The sequence below is a fragment of the Phalacrocorax carbo genome, chromosome 8 (genome assembly GCF_963921805.1).
Source record: "Phalacrocorax carbo chromosome 8, bPhaCar2.1, whole genome shotgun sequence".
Taxonomy (NCBI): domain Eukaryota; kingdom Metazoa; phylum Chordata; class Aves; order Suliformes; family Phalacrocoracidae; genus Phalacrocorax; species Phalacrocorax carbo.
This window is the reverse complement of record NC_087520.1, coordinates 16341480-16368670: the sequence shown is the minus strand read 5'-3', so window position 1 is coordinate 16368670 and position 27191 is coordinate 16341480. Positions and strand designations below refer to the sequence as shown.

General features: G+C 39.6%; 1 protein-coding gene across 5 annotated transcripts in view; it reads right to left on the bottom strand.

Annotated features, from left to right (window-relative positions):
- Nucleotides 1-385: 385 nt before the first annotated feature.
- KCNMB1 (potassium calcium-activated channel subfamily M regulatory beta subunit 1) overlaps nucleotides 386-27191 on the bottom strand; it is a 182373-nt gene continuing 155567 nt past the window's right edge. The window contains exons 1-4 of one of the 5 annotated variants that reach the window (XM_064458912.1): nucleotides 10436-10597; nucleotides 4469-4632; nucleotides 2761-2956; nucleotides 386-711 (exon numbers count right to left, since the gene is read on the bottom strand). In XM_064458912.1, coding sequence (XP_064314982.1) covers nucleotides 445-711; nucleotides 2761-2956; nucleotides 4469-4605 — 600 coding nt within the window. In that variant the 5' untranslated portion in view covers nucleotides 4606-4632; nucleotides 10436-10597 and the 3' untranslated portion in view covers nucleotides 386-444. Of the gene's footprint in view, nucleotides 712-2760; nucleotides 2957-4468; nucleotides 4642-5779; nucleotides 5967-10435; nucleotides 10598-27191 lie in introns of those variants that run through there. The other 4 variants (XM_064458916.1, XM_064458913.1, XM_064458914.1 and 1 more) reach the window with 4 other exon arrangements.

The window sequence follows — 27191 nt, the reverse complement described above, 5'->3', positions numbered from 1 at the left end:
AGAAGAATATGCCATGAATGCATACCGTATTAGTAATGAAGTATATAAAGGGTGTGTCTGCCAGTAACAATGTAGATGGATCTGACACCAACTGGTCTCAACCAGACAGAAAATTAGGACCCTGTCTAAAACATGGAACAAGAGTTCAGTAGTTAACTTGAATTGTAGCTCTGTAAAGCAATGGTACCTCAGAAAACCCAAGGAAAAAATAGATAGTAACTCAATCTGTGCTCTTACAAGGTATTTGCAGGCATTCTTGAGGCTCAGTTTTATATTTTGTACTCATGTAATGGAATGCCATCTATAGTGGGTGCCATTCAGTTTTCTGGAATGCCTGCCCTTGGACTGATACGTGGTATATTAAGTGTCACAAAATGCAGGTAAAGACAGGCAGAACAAAGGCACTTTAATATCTTGCAACAATCTACACAAGACACTTATTTTCTACTGCCAAGCAGAAAGAACGGAAACATACTGACTAATTTTTACCAGAACAATAATCAGACATCCACCAGTAAACATGAGTGTAGGCCAAAGGAAAGCAAAGAGGAGGCCTTTTGGGGCGTAGAGTCTGCTTAGAATGACACTGGTCTGCGTTCCTCCGGGGTCATAGTAGCATGGGAAAGTCTGCTGCTTTTTGAAATTGGTTGCAATTTCTTCTATTTGTGCTTTAACTTTAGAGTTCTCCATCTTGCCTGGGATGTACGAGCACTGGAATAAGAAATCAAGGTGATCCATTATAATGGATACTCTAATGCAGGGTTTGTGGTTAAGTCAGATTAGTAACACAAACATGCTAGTACTGACACACTCATCTGTGGCTTGGCTAGCATCCCTGGAGATCATCTTGGTTTCCTTATGTCTATAACCCATTTGCCGTGCTTCCCTGTTTTTGTCAGTGTGTCTGTGCCCCCAGTCTGCAGATTTACAGGTTGGAGTAATGTTGTTGGAAACCAATAATATGTGTTTGAAATAAAACTGCAGTCTTTGGGACTGTCGCTTTATACTACAGTGCCAAGCTTGGATTCCTAACAGAGCTTCTAGGCACCACCATAGCAGAAATGCGTTAGTTGTGTAGAAATTCACAACTGGCTTGTTAGTGCACAGGAGAACAAAATCGCTTCACTGTGCATCTCTGATTGTAGCATGTAGACAAATAAGAGGAAAGCATAGATGTTGGAGGCTCCCTACTTGTCCTCATAACACAAACTATTTTGACTTTTAGTAATAATGCAAAGTTGTTTAGTCTTCAGTGGAAATGTTATTTGAACTTGAAGCACTCAATTTTTTTTGTTGTTCTTCATAACAGCTTCTTTTCTGCAATATGATTTTGCACACAGAATAATGCTTAGGTGTCTTAAGCTGGAAACTGGCAGAAAGGGGATGTTTCCTGACCTGAAGGCTTATACTCGCAGTAATGGAAATTGTAGGAAATCAGCAAATCACCTCCTCTTGCAGTGAACAAGACTCTTGTTTCAATCTACAGTGCATAACAACTGCTTTGCCACTTCACTGTCTGTAGCTTTCCCTGAGATAGTCACTATAAAGACAGGCATTAGCTAGCAAAATTCTCATCAGCTTAAGTGTGTTATGCTATCGGGTTTGCCCAGTGTGAAACTCTATATGATTTCTTTAAGAAGGTGAACACTGTAGTCTGAGCGTGTTTGGTTTTGAATTCTGAAACTGCTTCAGTCTTGGGCATTCAAGATCTGAATTTTGCTTTATTTCCCCTCAGTGTTGAGCTGGAATAAGGCTTCTGAAATACTCATGGTTTTGGAACTGGACTGAACCTGACCTTCCTTGGTACAGTGTACCCATAGGAGCACTTCTGGCTGTAAGGGAGCAAGCCTGAAAATGTTGAGCTCTTTGCTGATTCCCAAGCAGAAACAAAAGGATAATATCCTACTACTTCCCCTTTCCCAATCTTTCCCACACCTCTAAAGCTGAATGAATACTGTGTACCCACGTTTCTGTCCCACCCATGGTCTTCACTCAGTCTGTGGGGAAGAGATCCCTAAAACAACTGACCAAGAGACCTCTACCACACAAAATACCCAGCATTACACCTGGCCCAGTACTCTGTATTACACAGGTGCTTCCTACAGCACCACTGTCTTCTCCATCAGTCCAGGTTTCTGGTGCCAGGCTGGCTGGAAACAGTTGCAGACCAAACCGAAGACAAATGAGTTCTCTGGGCAATTATCTTCCCAAATTACTGTTTTGTTTCTCCTTTCTGTCTGAAATGTGCATCATGTTCCCAACAGTACCCTCATTTCCCCTTTCTCTGCTTCCTTCCTTCATTCCCTGCTTCACGTCACACACCTAAAATTAGACCTAAAATTGGGATTCGTGCTCGTACTTAAGACCTTCTTTACCTTCAGGTCTCTCCTGTGATGCTTATAAACTATTTCTTACCATTGATGAACATTTAAAAATATGTAAATCTCGAAGTTGAAGACCAGTGCAAGAAATACAGAACTTAGATATTTGCATATTTTTAAATGTTCATAAATGTTAAATATTCATTTTAGTATAGTTGCTTAACAAGTACTAACTTAATGTTTGATGCAATGTTTAAAACAAAATCCAAAACTGTAATTTCTGGAATATTTTAAAAATACCTTGGTCTAAGCACGAACATTAATGTGTAAAAGGTGAACAAATCCTACTCTTACTCTGTTGCTTGGCTTAAAAACTATTGCCCCTTCTCCTCAAAGGTGTTAGCAGCAGAGAGCAACTATTAATCTGTGTTGCAAGTACCTTAGGATTTCTTTCCAGTGTATCTTCAGTGTGATACAGCATAACCTCCTCTCCTGAGGCTGTCAGATTAACCCACACCTGTAGACAGGGATAAGGGAAGATATCCTCATCCTCTGAGCCTTTGCTGTTTGGGCAGAGAACTTTGTCCTTGATGTTGGTTTTAAGTACCTTGCATATAGTTTGTGCTGTCCAAACGCTACAAAAACAAAACAAAAGGGATTGATTTTAAACGCATTGGCAGTCTCTGTTATGAAGTCGCATGCTGGAGATGTATCTCTGTGTGCCAGCTGCGAGTGGTGGCATGGGTAGAGTTCATGGCTGCTCAGTCCTGATGTGGTCCCCTTTGCCCACCCTGATTTGATGGCTGTGCCTGGTGAAGCACTGCCACAGGAAAGCAGTGCAGGGAAGAGGTTTTTTGTATTTTGTTACGTATTCTGTGGTTTGAAGTCAGATTCTAACCCCAGTTGTAATCAGCTTCAAGAGTTTTTCAAGAAAGAAAAATTGCTATGCATTTTAATGTTTGGTAGTAAATATCTGAAGTTCAGTACGGTGGTAAAGCTTGATCTTGCTATCTGAAATCTGGCTGAGCAGAGTGGAGCTTTTGATCTCTCAGAAATATTTTGAGGAATATAATCCAAAAATTCTCAGAACTCAGTTCAGTTCCTGTGTTTCCTCCTTGCACCCTTTTCGTTATTACGTGGACCTTTTGCATGAATAAGTAGCAGGATTTCGTCTGGCAAAAGTTCATTTTTTGCTTTTTTCTCAACAGTTACTCTTCAGCTGATACTACAGTAAGTTTTTGCTTGCAGCAGTATACTTAGGTGACAAAAAAGTAAAGAAATAGTCTCACTCCAGTTCTTAAACTAATCTTTTTACATGCAAGTATATATTGTAGTGTAATCAGAAGGCTGGAAAAGACATATTAAAAAGTCAATTACTCTGTTTTAAAGGTAAAGTTTTTGAAACATTTTTGCTTTTAAAGGTCCTCTTAGCAAGAAGAATGAGGTGAATGTACTTGCTTTTTCTGTCAAAATCTTCAAACATGAAAACCTGAGCTGCATTCTTTTACTTTGGGTTGGTTGGGGTTTTTTTTTCAAATTGATTTTGTGTGTGGAGGTAGAACTTGGAAAATGAAACAAAAATGGGGGTAATAGTAACTTCTTCAGTATTCATTGTAGTCTGCAACATTTGCTGTGGTAGATTGGGCTGTTGAAGCTGCTAGTTTCCAATGATGGTTGATTTGGAGGTAAGATACAGATTCTCAACAGAACAATTTTACCATGACTTCTGTTGCTCAAGTTGTTATGGTTTTATTAAAAGCAACACACCCTCCTGTGCATGGAAAGCTTGCTTTATTTATTTTTTTTTCTATTTATGCAAGACTTGGCTTTCCATTATCAAGCTTTGATACGCGTGGTGGGTTTTTTTACATGTTTTCATAGTAAATGTTTCAGTTTAGTCTGTTTACATTCTAGCCCTGAAGATGGTCATTCCCTCTTTCCTATGCTTACCTGTAAATGTCTGATGATTTCTTGGCTCACTTTTTTTCTTTTCTTCTGTCTTAAACTCTTATGAGGTCTTCAAGAACATATTGTTTGTTTATTGTACAAAGTATTAACATATATTTTGGCACTCCCTTCATAATTGTATTTGATGCTGACAGGAAAAAGTAGTAGCTTTGTATTCCTGACCAAGTGATTGTTATTACCTTCTAGTGTAGAATGGTACAATGGTAATCGCAATCAAAAAGTACATCATCACAGAGCATGTAACCATTCCCAGTCCCAGGCATAGGGCTCTTGTCTCCCCTCGCTTCTGTGCAGTCACCAGCTTTTTTCCCAACATGGTTTAGAGTTGTGAAATATGAACAATCTCTTTCTGGTATAAAATAAAATACAGAAAGGAAAGGGAAGATATGATTAATATTGGCTACATGTATCACAGTTGTGTAACAGGTTTCTGAAATATAAAGTCTCCCATGCAGGAACAGTCCCATTTTTGCAAAAACTAGAATTTAAAAAAAAAGTTGTTTTTTTGTTATCAGTAGACTCCTTTTTTACTTTCTGATATTTGCCATATAGTACTTTAAAAATAGGTCTGTGGGGGAGGCTAGGAGATGGGGTAGGGAAACCTGGTTACTTTTTGGGAGAGCTCTGTAACAGCCCAATTGTCCTCAGCCTTATTTCAGTCTATTTTGTTCCTTCTCTGAACTAAGAGATATTCTGTTGTGTGTTGGCTGCATGAAGGGAAAATCCTCCCACAATAGAATCCTGTTTACATTATACGTTTTCTTCTGGATTAGTCTTGAAATGTTGTCTTATTTCAAAAGAGCTGAAATAATTTAAAATTTAACATTTAAGATGCCCAGTTCTGCCTTCTGCATGTTTGTTGTTTGGCCTGGCCCATTCGGGGATGCTCAAAACTGGATGTCTGACCAAATAGCAGAGAAAAGCTGCTTTTTCTGGACAGAAGAAATATGATGCCACCAAACACAATTGAACAGGATTAGAAAATGCAGCCGTTACAACTGCTATCGTTTCACCACAAGCACCAGGTCAGGACTGCTGCTGGCAGTAGCAGGAGAGTCTAAATGTGAAGTGCTGGTGTTGCTGTAACATGGGGGGAGCTCTTAGGCAGAGCTGTCTGAACCTGAGCTCAGGAGTGACTGGCATTTCTTCCCCACTCCCTTGACAAAAAAGAGTATTTAAAATAATCTTGCTAATGCTTTGATAAAGAGAATCTGAAAATAATTGCAGTGAATCTGTATGCCATTAGATCAGTATGACTGATGTATAGGATTAATATATAAACGAGCCATAACAGTCACTGAGAGTTTAACCCATCACCAGTACCTGTTGCACTGAGAGCTTGTAGCTGAAGGTTTGCGGGGTTTTGTTTTTTCATGAAAATGTGGTGCAAGCCATAGTTATGGCAAATGATGAGACTGGCAAGATTTGTGTGGATTTTTCTGAGAGACGGGAGGAGAGCAGAGCAGAAGGAGAAAGGGAAAATATGTTACATACATGCCAAAACAGCCTTCAGTCCTGATAAGGATAGCTTCATGCAGTAGCTGGTGCGTTTTCAGGATTTCGGCTTCAGGTGTGTGTGACTATTTAGTGTATATCCCTATGGGCTAGTCTTCAGGATGGTGTGGTCTCTGCCTAAATCCACCTATGTTTGCGTAAGCAATGGAGCAAATACCTAGACTTAAGTTTAGATACAGTATAAGACAAGCACAAGCCAAAGTTAGCAAATAGGCTCTTCAGGTTACCTGTGAGTAGATGGTCTCCAGCTGCCCCAGGCTGGCAGAGCTGTGGTGTTACTGGGGGTGGGGGGCAACACTGAGTTTGGTGAAAGAAGATATAAAGGCACCATCAGCTCTTGAAAGAAAGAATGTGAACATAATCTGAATGTTGTTTTCTTTCCTGTTAGTTCTGTTTTTCACTGGTGAAAGTGCCTGCTTTTGACTGTTTAATGATCAAAGTAAAAAACTATTTGAACATTGAAATGCTACTGGTTTTAGACTACTGTAACACCCGAATGTTAGTATTATTAACAACAAAAATATAGAAATCTATGGACAGTAAAACAGCTTTAGTTCTTCAGCATAAGACGGAACTAGTTACAGAATTTTTAAAGTATATAATTTGAAGTTGGTAGCGCATAATATAAAAATGAGTCTGTTCTGGGTGTCCCCAGGAGCAAAAGGAGTTATTGCTGTTGGGATACTGAATTTTGTCCGGTTCCATATTTAATTCCACTTGAAATAAAATATCAATATCCACTGTGGATTTTGCATACAGTGTTCTGAAGGGAATTGTTTTACTGATGATCATGCATAATCCGCAGGCATTTTAAGAAGCATCTTAAGTTGGAAATTGCCATAAGATGAACCTTCTCTGTTTACCGGCATTTAATACAGAATGTGAGCTAATGCTCTTAAGGCTGTATTTGTGTTTCTCTAGGTCTATGGAGCTATAAGTAGAACATCTGGCATCAAGCACTGTCACTGTGCTCATGCTGTGCCTGCAGCTTGGGTATAACCATGCACAGAGTCATGTGCACCCCACAAGGAAACTTGGGTAAATGTTGGTAGTGACTGTTCCTTGGAAACTTCTGTTATTTCTTTTACCTCTGTGGGGGGAAAGTGGAAACACTATTTTCACAAAAACCCAAAGAATTCCAAAATATTTGGAATATTGGAACACTGCAGCTTAAGACCAATTGATATTAAACTGACTCTCCTTTACCTATTGTGCAGCTTGGTCGGGGGAAAATGGAATAAAGGAGTATCGTTGGTCTTGGAGCACGAGCCCTGAGACCATGTGGTACCTGAGTGCCAGTTCCTCCTAACACAGTGGCAAGCTAATGGTAAACAAGTGAAAACCTGCATTGTTAGCAAGAAATTCTTACACAGAGTAACAGTGATTAATCCTTGGTTAGTTCTGTGGGAAAATGAAAAGGTATAAGATTGGTACTGCCACCATGACTTGTAGAAAACTTCTGGTGGCCTAGTGCTGTTAATATCTTGAGTTTTAGATGAACCATAATGTTTACGTAACTGTCCCAGTTGTGCTGAGAAATAGTGGGGTGATCAGACCTCTTCTTACATATAAAACAAGAACTGTGGGACTATTAACCAAAGAATGAATAAGAAATGTAATTGCCCCATCAGTCTGCTTGAATGTCAGTCACATATGCAACGGAAGTACCAGTAAGCTCATACTTCCTAATCATCTTAAACTGCCACACAACCTCTTCATGACACATAAGGAATTCATTTGTGTAAATTGGAAATTTTCACAAGTGGCCAAGGGTTTTTCAAGCATTATGTGCAGTGTTGATCCCTATCCTGGTACCAGCCTGGCTGCCTGACCCCGTCTCTCTGCATGTGGGGGCTGCTGGGTGATCGTGTTTGCTTCTGCTCCCCCAGTTCAGATGTCTGCTCCACCTCAAAGAGAATAAGGACATATGAATTATGCAGAGAATGTTAACAAGAAAGATTGGTCTAAAAATATCTCACTGAGTGCTTCTATAAACATAAAAAATAACCAGCTAGGTCTTCAGGCAGTGTAAATCAGGGGTGCTCAAATCACTCTTGTGTTGCTGTAACAGATTAGCTGTAAATGTGGTCCCTAAAATGAAAAATACGTACTTCCTGCTATGTTGTTTTATGCTTTAAAATTTAGAAGACCAGAAAAATCTGTAATACCATCCATTTGCGGAACAATTTAAGAAGAAATCCAAGTCAGTGAATGAAACTCCACGTGCATTTACATATATAAATATTCTTATGTTCTTGTGCTGAAAATCCTGCATTTCCTGGCTTTCAAGACTAAGAAATACTACGTACATATAGAAAAATATATTTATTGAGTTTTCCCAGTGTTTAAAAGGTTATTTTTTTCAGATTAAAAATTATTCTTTTCTGTCAATGAATATTAGGAGGACTGTTGAAAGAGCTAATTGTTTCCTCTGACAAAATAAATATTTTAAAAAATAAAGCACTGCAGAGGACTTGATTGGCCCAGGAAGTCTCTGAGCTTATTTGAATTTGAAGATGTTCAAGTGTATAACATGGTTTTTAGTCCATCCTTCAACAGCAAATCTAAATATATCTTTTGCACTGAAGATTGTGGGGTGCCTCCATAATTATTAGGAAAATATAAGCTCCAAATCTTTTCATAATCTTCCCTCTCCCTAATCTTCTTTTTCAGTCTAGTTAAATTATACAGTACATTAGCTGTGCAATTTCAATGTATAATCACTGCATTGACAGCTGCTGGTGATAATCCTAGGGATGCCATCTGCTCAGGTTTGGAATACAGTCCCCTGTTTTGATTAGTAGTCATGTCTGATACTTGGTAGGAATTCTCTGCCTCCTGCCCCATCTCTCGGCGTTTCCAGTGCTGTGACCTCCGTGAGTTCAGATGGGACCTCTCTCAGGCTATTCCAGGCTGCTCTTAACTTGGGTATGGCAGTATTGGTAGCACTGATGAATTTTTCTCACTTGCTTGTAGATAGGTGCTAAACCCTCCTCTGAAATTTAAGTTGGGCATAAATATTAACAGTGAGCTAGTAATTTTTTTTGAGCTGGTTTGTCTTACACTGTATGCTGAATTTCCAGTGAGCATTTATGTATTGCTTTCAGGTAAGCATCAAGTGCTTATACTATGTCACACCAAGGGCAAGGCAAGTCATCCCCATATCTAAAGCAAAGAGGACTTCTTAAACAGTCCTCGTCTCTATTGGTCTCTGCTGCCTCTGCATGCAAAATAGCCTTTTGTTTTCTCCTATCAAGTGTCAACTTAATAGTCACCTGGTTTTATTCTCAAGACACCTTGTGCAGACAACATAAAAATTGCTGGCTTTGCTGGCTGTGTATGAGGAACACAGTATTTGTTGCCAGTATATTGGCCAAGTACTCTGTGTGGGAACCAGAAGCCAACCATAAGTGTTAGATCTATAAATACAAGCTCTGTACTGGTTATGCTACTGTGGCAGAGCTGCACAGCTTACATGTTTATTACTGTCTGAGTGGAATTAGTTTCATCACTCACGCTTGCTTACATGTTTCAGTGAGTGTATTAACACTGCTTAGATTCTTCCTTTCTGTTTCAATCCCGCCCTCATCTTTTTCTTGCTTATTGCCCTGCTGTTTACACCCTGGACAATAGGCCTGAAGTCAAAATGACATTTGGGTTGGCACTTGCTTCCCTTGTCCCTGCCCTCCGTTTCCTACCCTAACATTTATATGCATTTCTTGCTGGTTACAGGGCTGCCTTTGTCAGGCATACTGGGGCAAGGGAGCACCAGTTTTGTTCATTGCAAGTTGGTGAGAACCGGTTACTTAAAAAGCAAACTGTGCAGCTGGGACCACAATTACTCTGTGTATTACAGAATAAGGTGATGTTGAATCTCTGTGCACAGAAAAGATCCTGTTGTGTACTCATGTAGCTGTCTTGCAGATCCGAAGCAGCAATGTTTTGACTGTGTAACATGATAGAGCTACATTTATTTTATGAAATATGCTGTATCATTTTGCTTTATTAATGAACTGTTTACCTGATGTGACAGTAGAGTGAATTAAGTTAGATTTCTTGCTGAAAAAGCTATGCAATTGTTTAAGAGTAATTCTGTTAGTTTTTAAACTTGGTGGGTCTTTAAAAAAAGGGAAAAAGAAAAATTACTTGCTCAGTTCAGCAATTCTGAGGTTTTTCTGGAGTGCTTCTATTGAATTCTGTGCAGTACAGAGCTGCACAGAATGAATCAATTTAAGAGTAGATTTCAGGGAAGCCTGAAAGAGTTCAAGTGCCTAGTTTGTCTCTAACTTAATTAGAGGTAGACAAGCACAGCCCCTGAAGAAATGCTGAAAACCCATGAACCCCTAAGGGTAAAAGTGTCTTTACCATTAAAATAACAGCTATGATCTCATGGGCTCCGGACTCCTAAGATTCTGTTGTTTGTGAAAATATTACTGTTACCTTTGCTAATAATTTTCAGGTTGATTCCAGTTACAGAAGAGGACACAACTTTTCTGTAGCATGTGGGTTACATGGGCTGTCCTCCATAGTGCTGCAGATCTAGAAAGATCATTGCTTCCAAAAACACTGTACTTTTCAAAACCTAAATCTATTGCATGCTCCCCAGGAAAAACAGTTGCTTAGAAATATACTTACTGTTTTTGATGAAATGCTTCTTTCTCTGATGAAAAAACTTCTGTTACATGACAGACTTGGGATATTAATGGAACTTTGAGCTGAAAAGGGTTTGGTTTTTTCCCCTTTCCTGTACTTCTCTGGGTTTGCTTTGCTATAGCTGAACTCCTGACTTAGTTCCCCTGTTATGAAGCTTTCTGTAACCATAAATGGTAAGGTATGAAAGAGCACTGTCCTTTTTGAGATTAATTGCTGAAAACCAGGAAGCCACAATACTAAGACCAACTACAGCTGAAGAGACTGAGTTTTCTCATACTCGGAGGACCCTTTACTACATATCCCATTGGTTTTGTCTTAAGCTATGGTCTGACTCCTTTTGTACAGCTTTTTAGTTTAGAAGTCTTGATAGATCTTTTGGGCAAGATTTAAGGAACTGACTGTATCAATGACCAGTGGAACTAATTCTTAATACCTGAGGTTTTAACAGCGATGTGTGAATGCTTTGTTGCCACTAGTTTTGGTCAGTTTGGATGCAAGAGATGCTAAAACTTTGACCATATATTACAGCTCTATAGACAAGAACAAAGCATCCATTATGCCATAGATATGTTCGGTGTCCAGCATGTTCCTCTAGCCAAAAGGCCAAGCCTGCTTCTGGGACATATAATCAGGTAACTCCTAGCACAGAGCTTCAGAGAAGAGCTAAAATAATATTTTTTTGAGAGAAGGAAACTCTGTTATTGGGAGACTAAAGGAACTGAAATGAGTTAATCCAGTAAAAGCATTAAGAGTTTTCCGAGCATTGTAAACAAGGGCAGGCTCCCTTCCACTCTGCTTTAGGTACTTAATAATTAGCTGTTTCAGCTTAAGCTTGATTTTGGTAAAAGATTTGAAGTTGGCATGTTCAGAGAGTTCATGCTGTCTGAGGATAACAGATGAATCTCCCCCAAAAGGACCTTTTCTATTATTATTGATGCAGAAGAGAGCACACAAAAATAACTTGGCTTTAGATAACCGTCCGGTAGACAGTTAAAGCTAAGTAAGATGAAGCCTGCTACTATCATCTAGATTGGGAAGATTTATGATCACAGACGTTTTTTAATATTTGAGAAGTGATGTAGCTAAATTTAAGAATGACATATGAAGACTGGAAAAAGTTGCTGAGCAAAGCTTTTTCCCAGATAAAATTTGATCTGGTTGGGTGGAGTTTTCAATCACTTTTGATACATAGGAAAAAAGACTGGGTATTTCAAAGATGCAGGCTCTGGCTCAAGCAGAAGTCATGCTGTTAATGAGGCATTTATTAAAAGTCATTTTTGGGCTGTGTGATTCAGGAGTCAAGGTAGAAAACAAAGTAACCCCTGCTGACCTGAAATTCATGAATCTCTAGCTCTGGGTGTATTTTCTGCCTGCTGTCCTTAACTCCAACAGCTAAATACACATGGATCAATTCTTAACTGCTGCACTAAGGAATTCTACTGCAAAATTAACAAAAAACTTGTGGATTCCACAGGCAAAACAGAGATTACATTTTTCAAGTTCCTCAGTTTGAGGTGCACTGGTGATTTATGTGACTGGACAGAAGCTATGCTCTACGTCTGGTGCTACACATTACTTTTTGCTTGTTTCTTTTCCTCTCATGTACACTGTAGACATGCAGGTCCAGGTGGCCACTGGCTCTCAGAGAAAGAACTCAGAATAATGTGAGTGTGCTAAAGGGAGGTGCTGTGCTGATATCTACTTCTAACCTTGGGATATTTTGATGTGTCACTGACCTCTACCAAATGATGTGTATGCCTGAGAGCTGTATCAATGGCAAACCAAATGTTTGTTGTATTATAAACTGTAAATCTGTATTACAGTCTAAAATAGCCCCTGTCTTATTAAAATCACATAAAATATTTTTTTTTCCAGCTTGATGGGAGGGAGGAAAAAGGAACTATCCAGTGATTGAAATCACCATGCACTTTTATCCTGGTGCTCCTTTTCCTTGCAGGAGCTGCAGTAGTCACTTCTCCTCTAGCCTTGCTCCTGGCTATCATGGTGGGACACCTGCTTGTTCGAGGGAGGATTTCCCTGGTCTGAGGAGCATAGGGCCACCTGTAGCCTCTGCAGGAGGATCTGCTGCTGGGACATAAATTCGCTCTTTATTTGTAAGCTACATAACTGGCTAGGCACTACTTCTGGCTTTATACTGACCCTGAGCAGGTGTGTGGGGTCACTGCTGGAGAGGCCGAGTTTCTGAGAGTGCTCTTTGAGGGTGGCAGAACAACTCAAGGCCAGTAAGGGTCCGCTGGAGCTAAAGGCAGTATCCCTGTTGGTCTAAGATTCTTTTGCAAACACTAGTTTCTAGCCAAGATAAAAGAATTTGCAGGGCCTTCCCAAGCCTTGCTTGAGGTGCTGTTTTAATGTTTGGTCCCTGACTATAAATGATGGAAGAAAAAGGAAGACAAACACTGTTGGAGTAGGCTTTTCTGAACTTCAAATACTCTGTTTTGAATGTGAACAAGTTTCTTTTCTATGTTTTGCTCCCACTTATTTTATTCCAATATATTAAACCCTTTGGCTAAGGCCAAACTAAATTAAATTTGAGGGATAATTTTCCATGATTCTTTAAGAAACAAGCAATGCTACAAGTTGGAAAAAACTGCCGTGGCTAAGTTAGTGAAGTATCTACTCTTACAATTATCAGTCTCCAGAACTGTAAGAAGCTATCAGACAAATTAAAGAGAATTAAGATAAATATTTCTGAGGAGTTTTCTCTAAGTGCTAGCAGAATAAAAAACATGGGATAGAAGGCATGTGGCTCTGAAAGAGAAATTTTGTAAACAGTAGCGTACAAGGTTTGTAGTTCTGTATTGTAAATAAAAATATTAATGGAGTGTAAACATTAAAGTACTGGTAGGGGAAAAGACTCTGGTGTTTGTGTTGTCCTGTGTAGTGCGTACTCAAACTGTTGTCCTTTATGGACCATCTGCATTGGAGAATGCTTTGTTCCGGCTCCCTTTGGTACCTGATAGGTCCCAGTCATCACAGGTATGTGTTAATTCAAGGAATCAGACTGACTTTGCTGTGATTCTGGAGCTTCCTTGAAACTCCAGAGAGTCTGGTTCTACCCTATGTGCCACTGAACAGTTTGTTGCTGTGACATCACATAAATTGAACTTATTTTGTGTTGGCAGGTACCTGTTACACATTAGGCTGTCCTATGTCACAGCAGGATCTTGCTGGAAACCTTAGTCAGACTATATAAATAGTGTCTGTAGGCAAGCAGAAGTGATGTGAATTTGCAAACTGCAAACTCCCTTTGGGCTCTGATGTAAAGAGCAGTTCAGTAGTTAAAAAGGGAAAGGGGTGGGGGGGGGGGAAAGCAGTGTCTTTTAGTTGGTTAGAACTGCTTATTCCATTCTTCTAAACTGATCATCCATAAGGGCTGTTTTCATGCTAAAGCATAGAAAAACTTAATGGCTGTGAGAGCCAGTTTAATAAGTATTGCCATTTTATTTCCAGGACTTTCTGGTGCTTCTGAAGAATCAGTGAGCTGTGAAATGAGAACAGTTGTTTGGATCTTCAGAAAGCCCCGCAAAGTTATTAGCTCCCCCCTTCCTAACAGAAACATATTCATAGTGTAGTACATTGTAATTTTTAATGGGCACCATAAAGAGAAGCTGTGGCTCTTGAACAAGGAACAGTCACATATTAAAAATTATGCAAGTTAGGAGGAGGAGGATGTCCTAAGCGTTGGCATGTCTAAATCAGGCACAGGCAAACTTAGGACTCAGCTGCTTCCTTCTGAGTAACTAAATTAACAAACTGTTTGCTGGACTTGCTGATAACTCACCAGTTCCATGAGGGCTGAGGGAGTCCTCAGAACTTGTCACATAAATATCTAAGTAGGGATTTTGAATTGTTTGTTTAGGCTCCAACTTCACAATGTGGTGGCTCTGCACTTGTGACAATTCCCTGAGTGAAAAGTAGCTGTGCCATCATGGGCCTCCCTGCAATGTGTTATGCTTTACTACAGGTACAACACTGTGGTAAGACTTCTTAAGTAAGTTACTGTCTTACTGTAACTCTAACTACTGTGTCTTGAAACAGAAGTTAGAGAAGATGCTTAACTGTTTGCTGAATCCAACCCTCTGTGGTTACGTACTAACTGATTTCAGAGAATAAGGGCATGGTTTTTAATCAGAGAGTAAATGCATATGCTCTTTTCTCAGCTTGTGTCTTGTATGTTTACCCAGAAACATTCAAGGTCAGCTTGGGCGGCACTTTGAGCAACCTGATCTAGTTGTAGATGTCCCTGCTTAATGCAGCGGTTGGACTAAACAACCTTTAAAGGTCCCTTCCAATCCAAACCATTCTATGATTCTGTGATTCCATGTGCAATCAGATCTTAATGATGTTATTCTAGATAGAGGAGCCCCCAAAAAAACCCAAAACAAACAACTCACACCACCTTGTATAGAACTTTCAATTGTGAATTTAAAACTATTTTACAAAGGGAGGTCATTATTGTTTATCCTTGCTTTATTAGATGGGCACAAGGAGATAACTGCCTTTGTCCAGCAAGTGAGAGGCAATCGGATGACTGGGTTTGCTGAGTTTCTGCACCGTGCTCTGTCCAGTTTGTAGTTAGAAGTACAGGAGAGGCATGGAGGTTGCTCTGAGACCATGGCCTCTTCCACCTTAGTGCTTTTACCTGTCACAGTGACTTGTGCTATCTCACTATTCTATGCTTAACTGTACTGACAGTAGCAAGCAAACCTGAATAACAAATTTTCAGTCTAGTCAGGAACTGATGTTGTCTGTGTTTGTCTGAAAGTGTGTTTCCGGCATGTAATGAGTGTCACCCTACAGTTGATGCTGATGAGAACTTTTATGCAAAGACTGAGTAGTATCTGATTTCAGATAAACAGAAGCTGCTAGGAACTCATGTTCAGGTTAGCTACAAAATGGAGCAAATTTAAAGCCTTTCCTGAACTTGCAAACTTAGTACAGCAACTCTCTAATACAATGAAGTATGAAATATAGTATGCAGGTACGACATGGTCATGCTGGGAGACGTAAACATTACCAAATAATCAGAGCATATACCATAGGTATTATTTTGTTGTTGCTTATCAAATAATACTTTGAAATCAGGGCAGTTGGTATGGTCCATGTAAACTGCCTGTTGAAATCCCACAGCTGGAGGAGCCTGTTGCTGCCTGCTATGATCCCTGATGCCATTGCTGCCTTTGTTGGGAGCTCTGCTCCATGACGTGCTGCTGCTGCTGTTACCATGAGCCAGGTGGTGTGAGGTGCTTCCTACCTGTTTGTCTATGCCTGGGTGTGGACACCCTTTACTGCTGTCACACATTTACTGCGCTCCTGTATTGGGAAAGGGGGATTGAGAGGGGATGCGCTTACTCTCAGCTTCCTATACTCCCAAAATAAACAGAACTGTAAATGTATCAGCCTTGCTGCGGTGAGTTATGAAGTCTCCAGAAAAAAGATACAAAATATAGTGGTGAAAGGGGTGACCTTCCTTCTTTTTCTGGAATGGAAGTATATTATGAAATGGCCTTTGTTTCCATTCCATACCTGTTCTATATAGAAGAGTTCACAGTTTGTTTTTTCTTTCTTTTGCCCAAAGTCAGACTGATATATGGAATGAAAGTAAATCTTCTTTTCCTTAACATTATTATTTTGTTGCAGAAAGTTACTGTAAATGAGACTGTCGCCTATAAATATCATTGATCTTATGTTCCCTGAAGCATTTACATTTCCTTTTGGAGTGCAGTCCCAATATCCAGACGTTTTATGTGCTTTACTGTATACTTTTCATTAAAGTAACATAATTACTTTTGAGCTCTTCCTTTACCTGGGGAAGCTTAATCCATTTCAAAGTAACATTGCCCCAAGAAGTTAACGGCAGATAAGTTTTAGGCGTATGGAGCAGTTTCCACTGTGATTAAAAACTCAAGTGAGCCATTAACAGCAGAGATCATTAATGTTGCCTTGGTAAGAGAGGAGGTTATGCAGGCAACTACTACAACCACCTGTCACTGGACTTCTCCATGACTTGTGGCAGGCCTCAGCTGAATAGTGCCTGACATACGTGGCAGATCAGGGGAACATAGTTTGTGATTTGTATTTTCGTGGATTCCCTGGATGAAGTACACTTAATCTGTGTTGATGTAGAGAAACAAAAGCCTTGGCTGCTTTGTGTGAGGATCGTGGGAAGGGAGCACTGGAGGGAAATGCATGGCAGGAACTTAGACCATTTCCTAGCAATTCTCTGTTTCACACATCAGAAGCCCTAACTTCTTATCTTGGCAGAATAGAGGCAGATACAGAGGTAACTTTCAGACTTCTCCACCTTTTCCTCCTGGTCATGTTGGCAGCATTTTTTTCTGTCATCTTGGTCTTTGTCCTTCTAGCACAATTTTTTGCTTGCTTTCTTTATTGATAACTGAAGATCAAAATATCAAGGCGAGGCACAAATATTGGGCAGGAGGAGCAATTCTTCAGAGCAGGTGAAGGTGAAAGGTTATATGATGCTTGGCCATTTCAGTGTCACTTCTGCCCCTAGTTTTAATGCAGGCCTCTCTTGGTGCAGCACCTGGCACTGTGGGATTCTGGTTGCTAGAACCTGTGGTGAAGCAGACAGTTCTTGTGCCGCATGGATGTGTTGGCATCTTAGAGAAAGGGAAAAAAGAGCTGATGGAAATACCCAACACCCATGTACTCTCCCACAGAGAGCAAAAATGAGTTCTATGTGCAAATTTAAGTTTCCCAGAGAGAAAAGCAGACTGAAATCTGAGCAAAAGAAATTATTTGGACCACTAGGACATATATTCTGTTGGAAATATATACATATATACATATATATAGAGACTATATTTGCACACAAATGATTCCTGCCTTGGGTTCTTATCCATCTTTTCCCCACTGGGAAGGTTTGAGAGCGTACCTCAAAACCTGCATGGAGCTGGTTCAGCTTGCATAGGTTCAATTTCACCATATTGACCTCCCTTTCATTAGTAAAAATGTGCGTCAATGTGTAAATTCTTCCTCCTCTCAATGATTACATGTAAATGTAGAGAAAATTGAAATTTGTTTTAGTTTTGCCAGCTGTCTCAGGCTGAATTGTCAATGTTCAAAGATGTGAATACAATGTGTGCTGTTGGAGGAAATAGCACCAATTCTTTTTGTGGGGAGAAGAAACTAACAGACCTTACTCTTAACTTTCAGCTTTCCTTATTTTAACTGTGTGTTTTCTCCCTTGGACCCTACTGTTTTCACTGTTGGCGTTTAGTTTCTTGGTTTCTGTGTTATTGATGCTGACCTTGCAGAGAAGGAATGGACTGATGAATCAAGATAGAAACCTGTGACCATTGGGAGGAATTTTATGTTTGTGCATACCATCTGCAGGAACTGGCACTTGTAGAGGTAAAGAGGTTCTGCAATACCAGGAGGCTTTGCTAGAAGTGAAAGCAATGAGTGCTTCATTTAGGAGGTATGGTATGGTTTTCTGCTTGTTTTAAAAATACAGATGGAAAGAAAGAATTACTGAACTGTCAGGGTCTAAATGCTCCAGAATGTCCTTTCCTTCAGGATGGGATGTTCTGTTCTCTGGAGGGCTTTTTATGTTTAACAAACCTCTGAGAATGACATCTGTCCTAGGATGTGGTGTGAATTGCTTTGCCCTGGTTTACCTTGCTCTTAACCACAAATGCAACTGTAACTATGGTAAGGACGTTTCTTCTATTCCTATAAATTCAGGTTGAGTATTTTCCACCCCCAATATCAAATGCAGTGAGTGCTGATGCTTGTATGATTCGTAGCCTGGTTTTATAGACTCAATTTCTTGTAAAGCGGAGGATTATGAGGTAAGACCTTTGCAGCTGAGCAGAGTTCTCTGTAGAGTGAAATGTTTCTCTTGTACTTAAAAATTGAGTACTTGGCGAACGGGAACCCAATAGTATGTATTCTGCTTTTGCTTGCAGTGGAATGGAGGTGAATGCGAAAAAGTTACTTTTCTTACTCTTCTCATCCCCTTTTGTATCTCATGGTGCTCTAATTAGAGTGTGGTAAACAAGAATATGTGAAAACTATTTGCAGGTCACAGTACTGATTGCCTAAATCAGAGACGGTATTGGAACCAAAAGCAATTTTGGGACAGCTCCCGAACCTTTAAGCTATAGAGTATGGTGGAATAAGTTATCCCTCCCAGCATCCCTAGGGGAGCTTTTTTTTGTGATATAAAGTGCCTTGGAGAAGACATCGGAAATCTGCTATCCCAGCTGCAAGTCACTGACCTTTTCATAGAATATGGATACTTTCCTCTTTCCAGAGAGATCCCCCACCATGGGTTTATTTGTGTGTGAAGTAGAAAAGCCCCAGCATGAATGAGAAATTGAGATATGCTCATCTGTCACATTATAAAATTGAAGAGAATAGGAGGATGTCTGTGGACTTGCAAAGCTGCAAGACCTCTGCCCAAAATTTTGCTTTGAATTAAGAAAGAAAGATTTTCTGCTTGGCCTTGGGAAATAAATCCAAATCAAACATATTATTTCAGCCTCCAAACTAAAATATCAACTGTTCATATACGACTGTTCTCAGTAGAGTTTTTCTAAGACTTATGAAAATACAAGTTCATTCTCTGAAATTTTTACTGGTCTTGACACACCATTTCCACCCAAAACAAACTTGTAAATACCAGCCCTTCATTAGTGAACTTCATTAACTGTGCTATGCAATTTAATAGGAGCTTCTGAGACATTTTACAGGATTTGGAAATCTCTTGATGAAATGCTATGGCTCACTACTTTAGGGCATAAACAGTGGCGATGTTTAATCTTTGTTATCTCTCTTTGTACTTGCTCAGCTGCTCTGCACTCCCCCTGGATTTCTTTGTTCTTAGCAAAATTATTTTATCCCCCTCAGGTTCTTTCAGTCTGTTGCTTTTCTCATTCAATTTCTAGGTGAATAAGCTTTTTTCCCAGGCTAAAGGAAAGAAAAAGTGAAAACTGCTTCCTGAACTTTGAATATGTGTGATCAGTTACGAAAAACTGCAGTGCACATGGGGATGGTGTGTGAAATATGGGTAATCTGCAGTAGCAGGCTTTTAATTGGGCCTCAGGTCAATGGTCTTGGCTTTTGGATGTTTTTGGGGGGGTGGATGATGGTATCTCTAACAATAGTTGGATTTTGTTAATGTTTTAAAATATAAGGGTGGGTAAAGAATACTAGATAAAAAGAAAAATGTTGTTCCTTCTCGACTCTACAAGGTTTTTCAGGATGTGACTTCAGTGGCAAGAGGATGTATGCTGACAGCCTGTGCAGACCTTAAGTAACACCACTTAAAACTTGGTGTAAGCAACTGAAGCAAATTTTTGACACCGAGAAGAATTTGTTACTGTAGCATTTCTTTCAGGTTTGCTGAGAAGAAGAAAACTGTAGGGAACAAAGCCACAAACCAGTACTCTAGTTGGTTGATGTCTGTAGTGTCTTTTTTCCAACTATATATGGGCATGGGCATTTTTTTGCCTGATGGAGAAGTTAAAGGAATAGTGAATAGTGACACAGGAGAGGATAGACTAAGTGTTTGTGGTATATCAGGTGCAATTTTGTGTTTATATGACTAGAATTTGTCCCACAGTGCTCAGGTACCAGTTCTGGGCATACCTGATAAGTCATGGTTCTCTGTAACAGGATTATTCAACAGTTTCATCAAGATAAAATAAACGAAGCCTGCTGCCTGGTTCTTGTGGGTGATAACAAAGTTCTCAAACTGCAAATAATCATCAAGTATTACTTTGTAAACTGTTTGAGGCTAATCAGACTTTTTATGAAAATGAGAGCCAATAATGTGTTTATATTCCTCCTCTCTCCCCGTCCCCCACCCTGCTTTTGATGCAGGTGCTCTCCAAAAAGCTTACAGATTGCTGGCACTGACATGGTAGGTGCAGGAAGTGTGATAAGCTTCCTGTGTATGACTTGGGCTTTTTTTGTCTGGTACTAAATGTGTATAAGGTGCCCTTTATATAAAAAGTTTTCTAATCTTGCATTTGAATTAACAAGATCAGATTCCTGCCAAGGTAATTATGCCAGAATAAGAGCTGCATATGGGAACATCTCCATACTTTCTTCATTAAACTATTTTGGAAATAACTAAGGACATGCTACCCAAAACCACTTCAAAATCTGCAGAAATTGGCAGGTGTTTATCTATAGGAACAGGCAAGAGAATTGATCAGGATTTTTTGCAGGGTTTGCAAGCTTCTTGTAGGATTTTAGAGCCAAGTTCAAGACATCAAAATGATCCATAAATGATTGTAATGGAAATGAAGATAAAGGGACAGTTACAACTTGTATTCATATTGTGTGCTCATGATCCAGAACATACCTGAGTCTGCCTGTTGTTCACCTGATAAGACCTCTGTGATGCCTAAATAATAAAATGGCCTGAATTTCTCATATGATGTCCTGCCGGTTTCTTCCACAGGCCAAAAAGCAAATGCATCCAAACTTTTAAAAATCTGAACTCTGGCTGTGCTCACTGGACCGGTGCTGGAGAGCCTAGACAGCACAGGGACTAAAACTGTGGGCATGCCAAGAATTTATGACACAATATCCAGCTGCTCTAACATATTGTCTCATTTGCCTGCATTATGTTACCACAAGATGTATCCTAGTCCCTTCCAGTTTCCTTACGTTCTACTTATAGCAGGGGTGCTGAGACAATATTTTGTACCCTCAGCAGGTGCTCTGAAAAAGGAGTGTTTTCCAATTCCTACTATTTTCCTTTTTGCGTGTAGAAAGGAAGACTCTTTCAAAGCATTGGCAGGCAGGCTGCATGTAATTAACTACTTCAGCTTTGTGTTCAATGATGTTGGGCTTGTGCATGCAAAAAAAGGTCTATGCCAGCCATTTTGTTGGGCAAAACAGGTGGTATGCTTTGAGCTAAATATTCTAGTTTCCTTTAGTCCTCTTCATTGCTTTTGACATTAACAAACTTTTGGATAGATCCAGATTCACACTGAGCCTATTGGACTTGCTTCTGAGACTGAAGTCAGTCTCCTGAGTCCCTCAAAAAGAGCTTTCCCAGACTTCGTACCATCTCAGGAGTCATGATTTTGCCTTTTGTTCTTGCATTTCCTATCAATATGTTTCTGTTCACCGTCCAAGTTGTGACTTTTCTCAATATACGTCATGGTCCACAGAGCTTGGTAGTGTGACTCTTCTGATGACTTTGGACTGCTTTCATTTTTCTGCAGTTCTTCAGAACAGTCCTTTTTTAAAAGGGGAAAGGGGGAAGAGGGGGAAAGATTGACACTAACTTGAAAATAGACCAAATCTTGTGATGTTTCTCCTGAAAGTAACTTAGATGGAAAACCTGAGTTCTTTAACATCTTCTCATTTAAATAGCATCCTAGTGGGGTACTGAAAACACCAGAAGTAAGCTTGTAAGAGAAAGCATGAATTTTGGGGTTTGGTGTGGACTATTAAGGTTTAGAGAATTTTTGGAAATAACATCCTGGATCCTTTGTCTTTCATAGACAAAAGTTACCAGCAAGGGGGAAGCTCAATAGAATAATACATATGGTCAAGTTCTAGAAGAGGTGATGCCTCCAAGGCAGGACGGAGATAGGATGTTGGTACGCATCATGGCTACTGAGCCTGCCAATGGTCTTCAGTAAAGGTTTGCAAGTAAATGTGCTCTGACACGTTTATTTAATAGCAAACATACTTCAACCTGAAAAGAGTTAGTCTGCAGCCTACTAACCTAAGTGGTGAAGGATCATTTCTATGACGAAATAAAGCATGTGTTGGTAATGTTACATCCACATCTTCTCTCTTACGACACAGACTTCAAACTGGGGAAAATGGTTTCTTATTTCTACTAGCAGTCAATTTTAGGCCTTTTTTATGCTTGAACACATGGCATTCTGAACCAAACTGTTATGATTTGTAGGTATATGGGATCCAGAATGGCAGAGATGCGTTTCTCCTGTAATGTCATTAATGTCATTATCTGTTCTGCTGAGAAACAGGAAAAAGACCAAAGGAAAAAAAATGGGAAAGAAAATATGAGAAGAGTTTACTTGAAGATGGAAATAGAGGGTGATAAGAAAGATCAGAAGAAATGAGGAGCAATATTCAGGATCCTTCTTCATGCCTGTGATAGTTGTGGAGCTCAGTAATCATGACTCTGTGGGGATATCATCTGGCTAGGAAGATTAGTAGCAGGAACGAAAATCTGTTGAGACATTGTTGAAAGCTGATGCTTCCATAAGTACATGTTCAGATCACACCCCACGCTGAGCTTTGCTTATCTCAAAGTCTGTGAATAGCTTTTGGAAATGGATGCTTTTTTGATTTTTATTACACAGGGTACTGCAAAGAGGTAGATAAGAAGCTGAAATACTTTAAAACTTTTGTCATCCATCACTCCATGTACTTCAGGGCTTAGCGCGTGTCCTTGATCCTTCTCTGCTGTGCTGTAGAGCCAAACTTTATGGTACATGCTTGGTCTCTCATATTTCTTTAGAGTGAAGAATGGGGGCAACAATGTGAATTCAGGAATTGTCTTGATATGTGTAACCTTTTAAATTTTGCTTCTCTCTTTAACCATTTCAATTGCAAGGCAAACTGCCCGCTACATACCTTGATGGAAAGTCTTTCTATTACAAATGCAGTCTGTGTAACTGCAAGATACAGAGCTGTGGCCAGGTACCATCAGCTGAGAAAGGGAACCCAATTTTGAGGATTATCTGTGGGTAAACTGGAGATCACATCTTTGCCCACAGTAAGTGGAACAGATCTGTTGTACAGATGGCTGCTAATAGCCAATTCTAACTAATGTTTAGATTTATGCCATTTGCTGTAAAGATCTGTTTTCTTTCTGCGAAAATAGTAAAGCTGCATATGGGGAAAACACTTCCAAAACCTGTTTAGGACAGATCTCTGAGTTTTGGGAGCACTCTGAAGTGATTGTTTTATTATTACTTTTTCCCCTAACATGCAAATGCAAAATACTAGTCTTATTACCTCCTCCACTACCCCCTCTTACTGACTTGACTTTTCCCTGAGAAAGTTACAGCCTTAGATTTGAATTTCTCCTGGTTTATAAGAATGTTCTTGGCTTGCAGGATGAATTTTACTGAGTCAAACTGATTTGCATGGGGGTGGAGCAGGCAATAAAAATACCAAGTTTGCTGAGGGATGTTGATGGTGTTTTTATTAATTACTGAGAATGGCAAATCCTAAGTGGCTTGAAAACTCAGGTAGAATGAGGAAAATACAAACAGAATGGCAACCAGTACAGGAAGATTAGGATATCTTTTTATATCTGGTACCTGTATCTAGAGCAGCACAGTGCCTTTAGTATTTTGGGAAGTATGGTATCTTTCTGTGAGCACAGCCAGGACTTCAGATGAGTATACGTACTTGACACAGATGTGTTCTGCCCCTCAAGAGTGGATTCAACTATGAAAAAGAGCAACTAGAAATACTCCTTCCCCATTATTACCTGGACCAGTGATGACCTGTTAAATACTTCAAGGGTTATAAATTACTGTCATGGTCACTTGACTTAGTTATGAGGTCTTAAATCTGGTTGGCTCATGTAACTGATACGTCAATGATTGCCTTGATGTCTGGGATTAGCAGTGCTGGTCCTTTGATGAAACAATGGATTTACCAGAGGTAAAGGATTCTAGGTACTTGCTGAGACAGCTAGCTGTAGAGATGGTCAGAGAGTCCAGTCCACAGTGTTTTCTTTCTTTTTTTTATTATTTTTAATCTTTGAAAAATTATTATATAACAGAAAAGAGCATGCAAGAAGATGGATTGACTTGGCTGTAACTATATAAGCTGTAGTGTAGTTCTAATATCGCCTTGCTTTCCTTTTGCAAATGCATTGATTGGGAGAAAGGAAAGGTGGTGTAATTGTTGTAGAGTATGATTTGCACTGAACACAATCAGTCACTGGCTGTTACTTTGTGTGCTGATGATGCTAAGCTATAAGGTTGTGCTAGCAGGAAAAATTCCCCAAAAACATTTATAACACAATATTAGATTCCTCCCAGGTTCTCAGGATGCTTGGAGAATGCCTAATGAACTGGACTGCATGAGATCCTGGCAAGGTAGAAAACTGCTCTGTAGCCTCTTTGAGTCTCAAACATTGTCCCAGACAGGATGGGGTTGAGGGACGCACTTCTGCAGTACCCCCCTCCAGGGCCACAGCATGCTACATGGAGTTGTCTGTAATGCTGTAAAAGCTGGTTAAAAGAATACTTCAAGACTCAATTTTGGAGTTTTAGAAAGCAAGCATTCTTTTATTACAGCGCCAGATGCAAGGGGGATAATTCCTCCTAGCATGCATACCTACTGGAGTTCATTTTTTATATTTGTACTTGAAAGTTAGCACTCCACGCCTGTCTAATATATAATCAGACCTGACTAAGCATCCTCTTGTTCCATTGGTCTGTATCTTTGCTTAAATTTAAAGCTACAGTGTGACTTTTAGTTCACTGCACATGCTCAAGAGGAGTCGGGGGAGTAGTCCTTTTGTCCCTTAATTGAGTCGATGGTTGCAATCTCCCTCTGCCAGAATTACCTTTCCCCCAGTTTCTGTACTTAGGCACCGCTGGTCCAAGATGTTCCCTTTTATCACTGCTGACTGATTTGTGGTCTTCCCTTGTCTTCACACCTACTTTTGTAGCGGAATGTTTCCACTGTTAGTCCTTGAAGTCCTACTGATTTGTATTCTTTTAGGAGGTTCTTGTCAATGAGACGTTCATTACTAATACCCTCCTATCTGGCCCAAGCATTATTAAAATTCTCAGGTGTTAGGATCACAGTTAGGCGTGGAAACTTTCTTTATTATTAATAACCCCTGTGCTATTCCATTTCATCACCTGCCTTGATGGCCACTGTCCAATTCAGAAAATGGGGACATTCTCCTCAAGGTAGTATTCCTCTTGCCTTGACCACGAGCACCACTACAGATAGGGTTGCGCATGCAACCTGGCTGAGCAAATGTTACTCTTCTGGTCCCCAAGTTAGTGACAGTAGCTGTTATGAACCAGTAGGTTGGAGCAGGCTCTGTGAAACAGCTCCATGGAATTGGGAGAGTTTTTTAATGGTTGTGTCTTTAACCCACTGGGTGTGCACAAGTTATTAGCTTCAGTGCAAAGCAGTCATACTTTTAAAACTCCTCTTTGCTGAGTTGTAGTACAGAGGTATCTATACGCTGCTTTTTTTTTTAACATTCTCTGCCATGCTTACTTCAGACATTAAGGAAAAGAGTGATTCTGAAAGCTGTTTAATCTATTTTAAAGATTTTCAATCCTCAAGTGCAGAATGGAGTCTGAGAATTTGGCCCCTAATCTGTATATAACTTAGTTATATTTGTAATGGCCATTAATTTGTATTGATTAAAATAAGCAATTTTAAAGAAATTATGTTTGTATCTTTTTATTATTATTATTTTAAGAAGATGGATTTGCCTATCAGTTAAGGTCAAAAAGCATGCTCGTGAAAGCTGCCTGACTAATATTAATCAGAAGTCTTCTCTGTTATTGCAGCTATCCCTTCTATAAAACAGATGTTGAAAGATGTCTTGGCGTCATTTCTGTTTGCATTGTTTTCTTCTTTCCCCCATCTCATGGCTCTTTTTTTCTTCCTCCTCTTAAACCCACAAACGTTGCTTTGCTTTACTGGTGATTGTGTTTTCCTACATACCCTCCTCAAAGAGCAAAGTGCTAATGGATACCAATAACATAAAATGAGTCTTAGATGTGTAAACATCTGCCACACTCAGTAAATCTCACAGTAGTTTATTCTGCTTTGTCTTTGTTTTCCGTTTTTCACTACTTATGTTTCCCCTGGAGACGTTCTTTTGTCAAATTATTTTGAGACTGAGCCTTCCTAAGCAGGCTGCTCCATGTAACACTTACATGAAGTTATTTCTTTAATCTCCACAACTTGGACTTTTATGAGATGATTTTCATGCAGCATAGATATAACTAAGGAACAAATTATACTGTGAAAACACCAGGTCATTCTAGGACAAATGTGATGCAGAAATTGTTGTCGTCTCAAATCTTGGGGATCTTTGAACAGGCTCTCTGACAAGGAAAAGATTTCAAACAAACCTCCTCATGAGGAGGAGAAACCTACAGGGTTTCATGTAGTTAAAACATGGCTCACTGCTCTCCTGAACTTGTAAAAGTTATAGCTTTTGAAACTCGAAACTAGGTTAGTCTCTGAATTGTGCAGATAATGCTTTCTAGTATAATTGAATTGCCTGAAGTAATATTTTTGAGTTTGCTTGTTATTAAGGTTGAGCTCTGTATGATTTGGTTCATGCATTCTTAATTGCTGTTATTTTAACCATCTGTGTTACTTGACAAAGATTTCTCAAGAAAATAGCCAGCTAGCCAGTATTTCTAAAATTAGCCTATGTTAAGAATATTCTTAGAATAGTTTATCTATTGAGGATCAAAAGAAGCAAAAAATAGATTTTTGCAGTGAAATGTATGCCAGTATCTCTAAGCATGTCTGTGAAAACATGCCTAGTTTTCTTCCGCTCTCATTTTAAAGCAAATGGAAAGAAAAGTCAGGAAATGAGTTGTTAGAAAGCAAGCATAATTATAAAATATCAGTAGGGATAAAAGAGTTCAGGCAGGAAAAGAAGGTGTCCATTTGCACAGGGGAGGAGAGGGCGATCAGTGCATTCATGCATGTGCTGATGCATGCTCTTGCAGAGCAGTT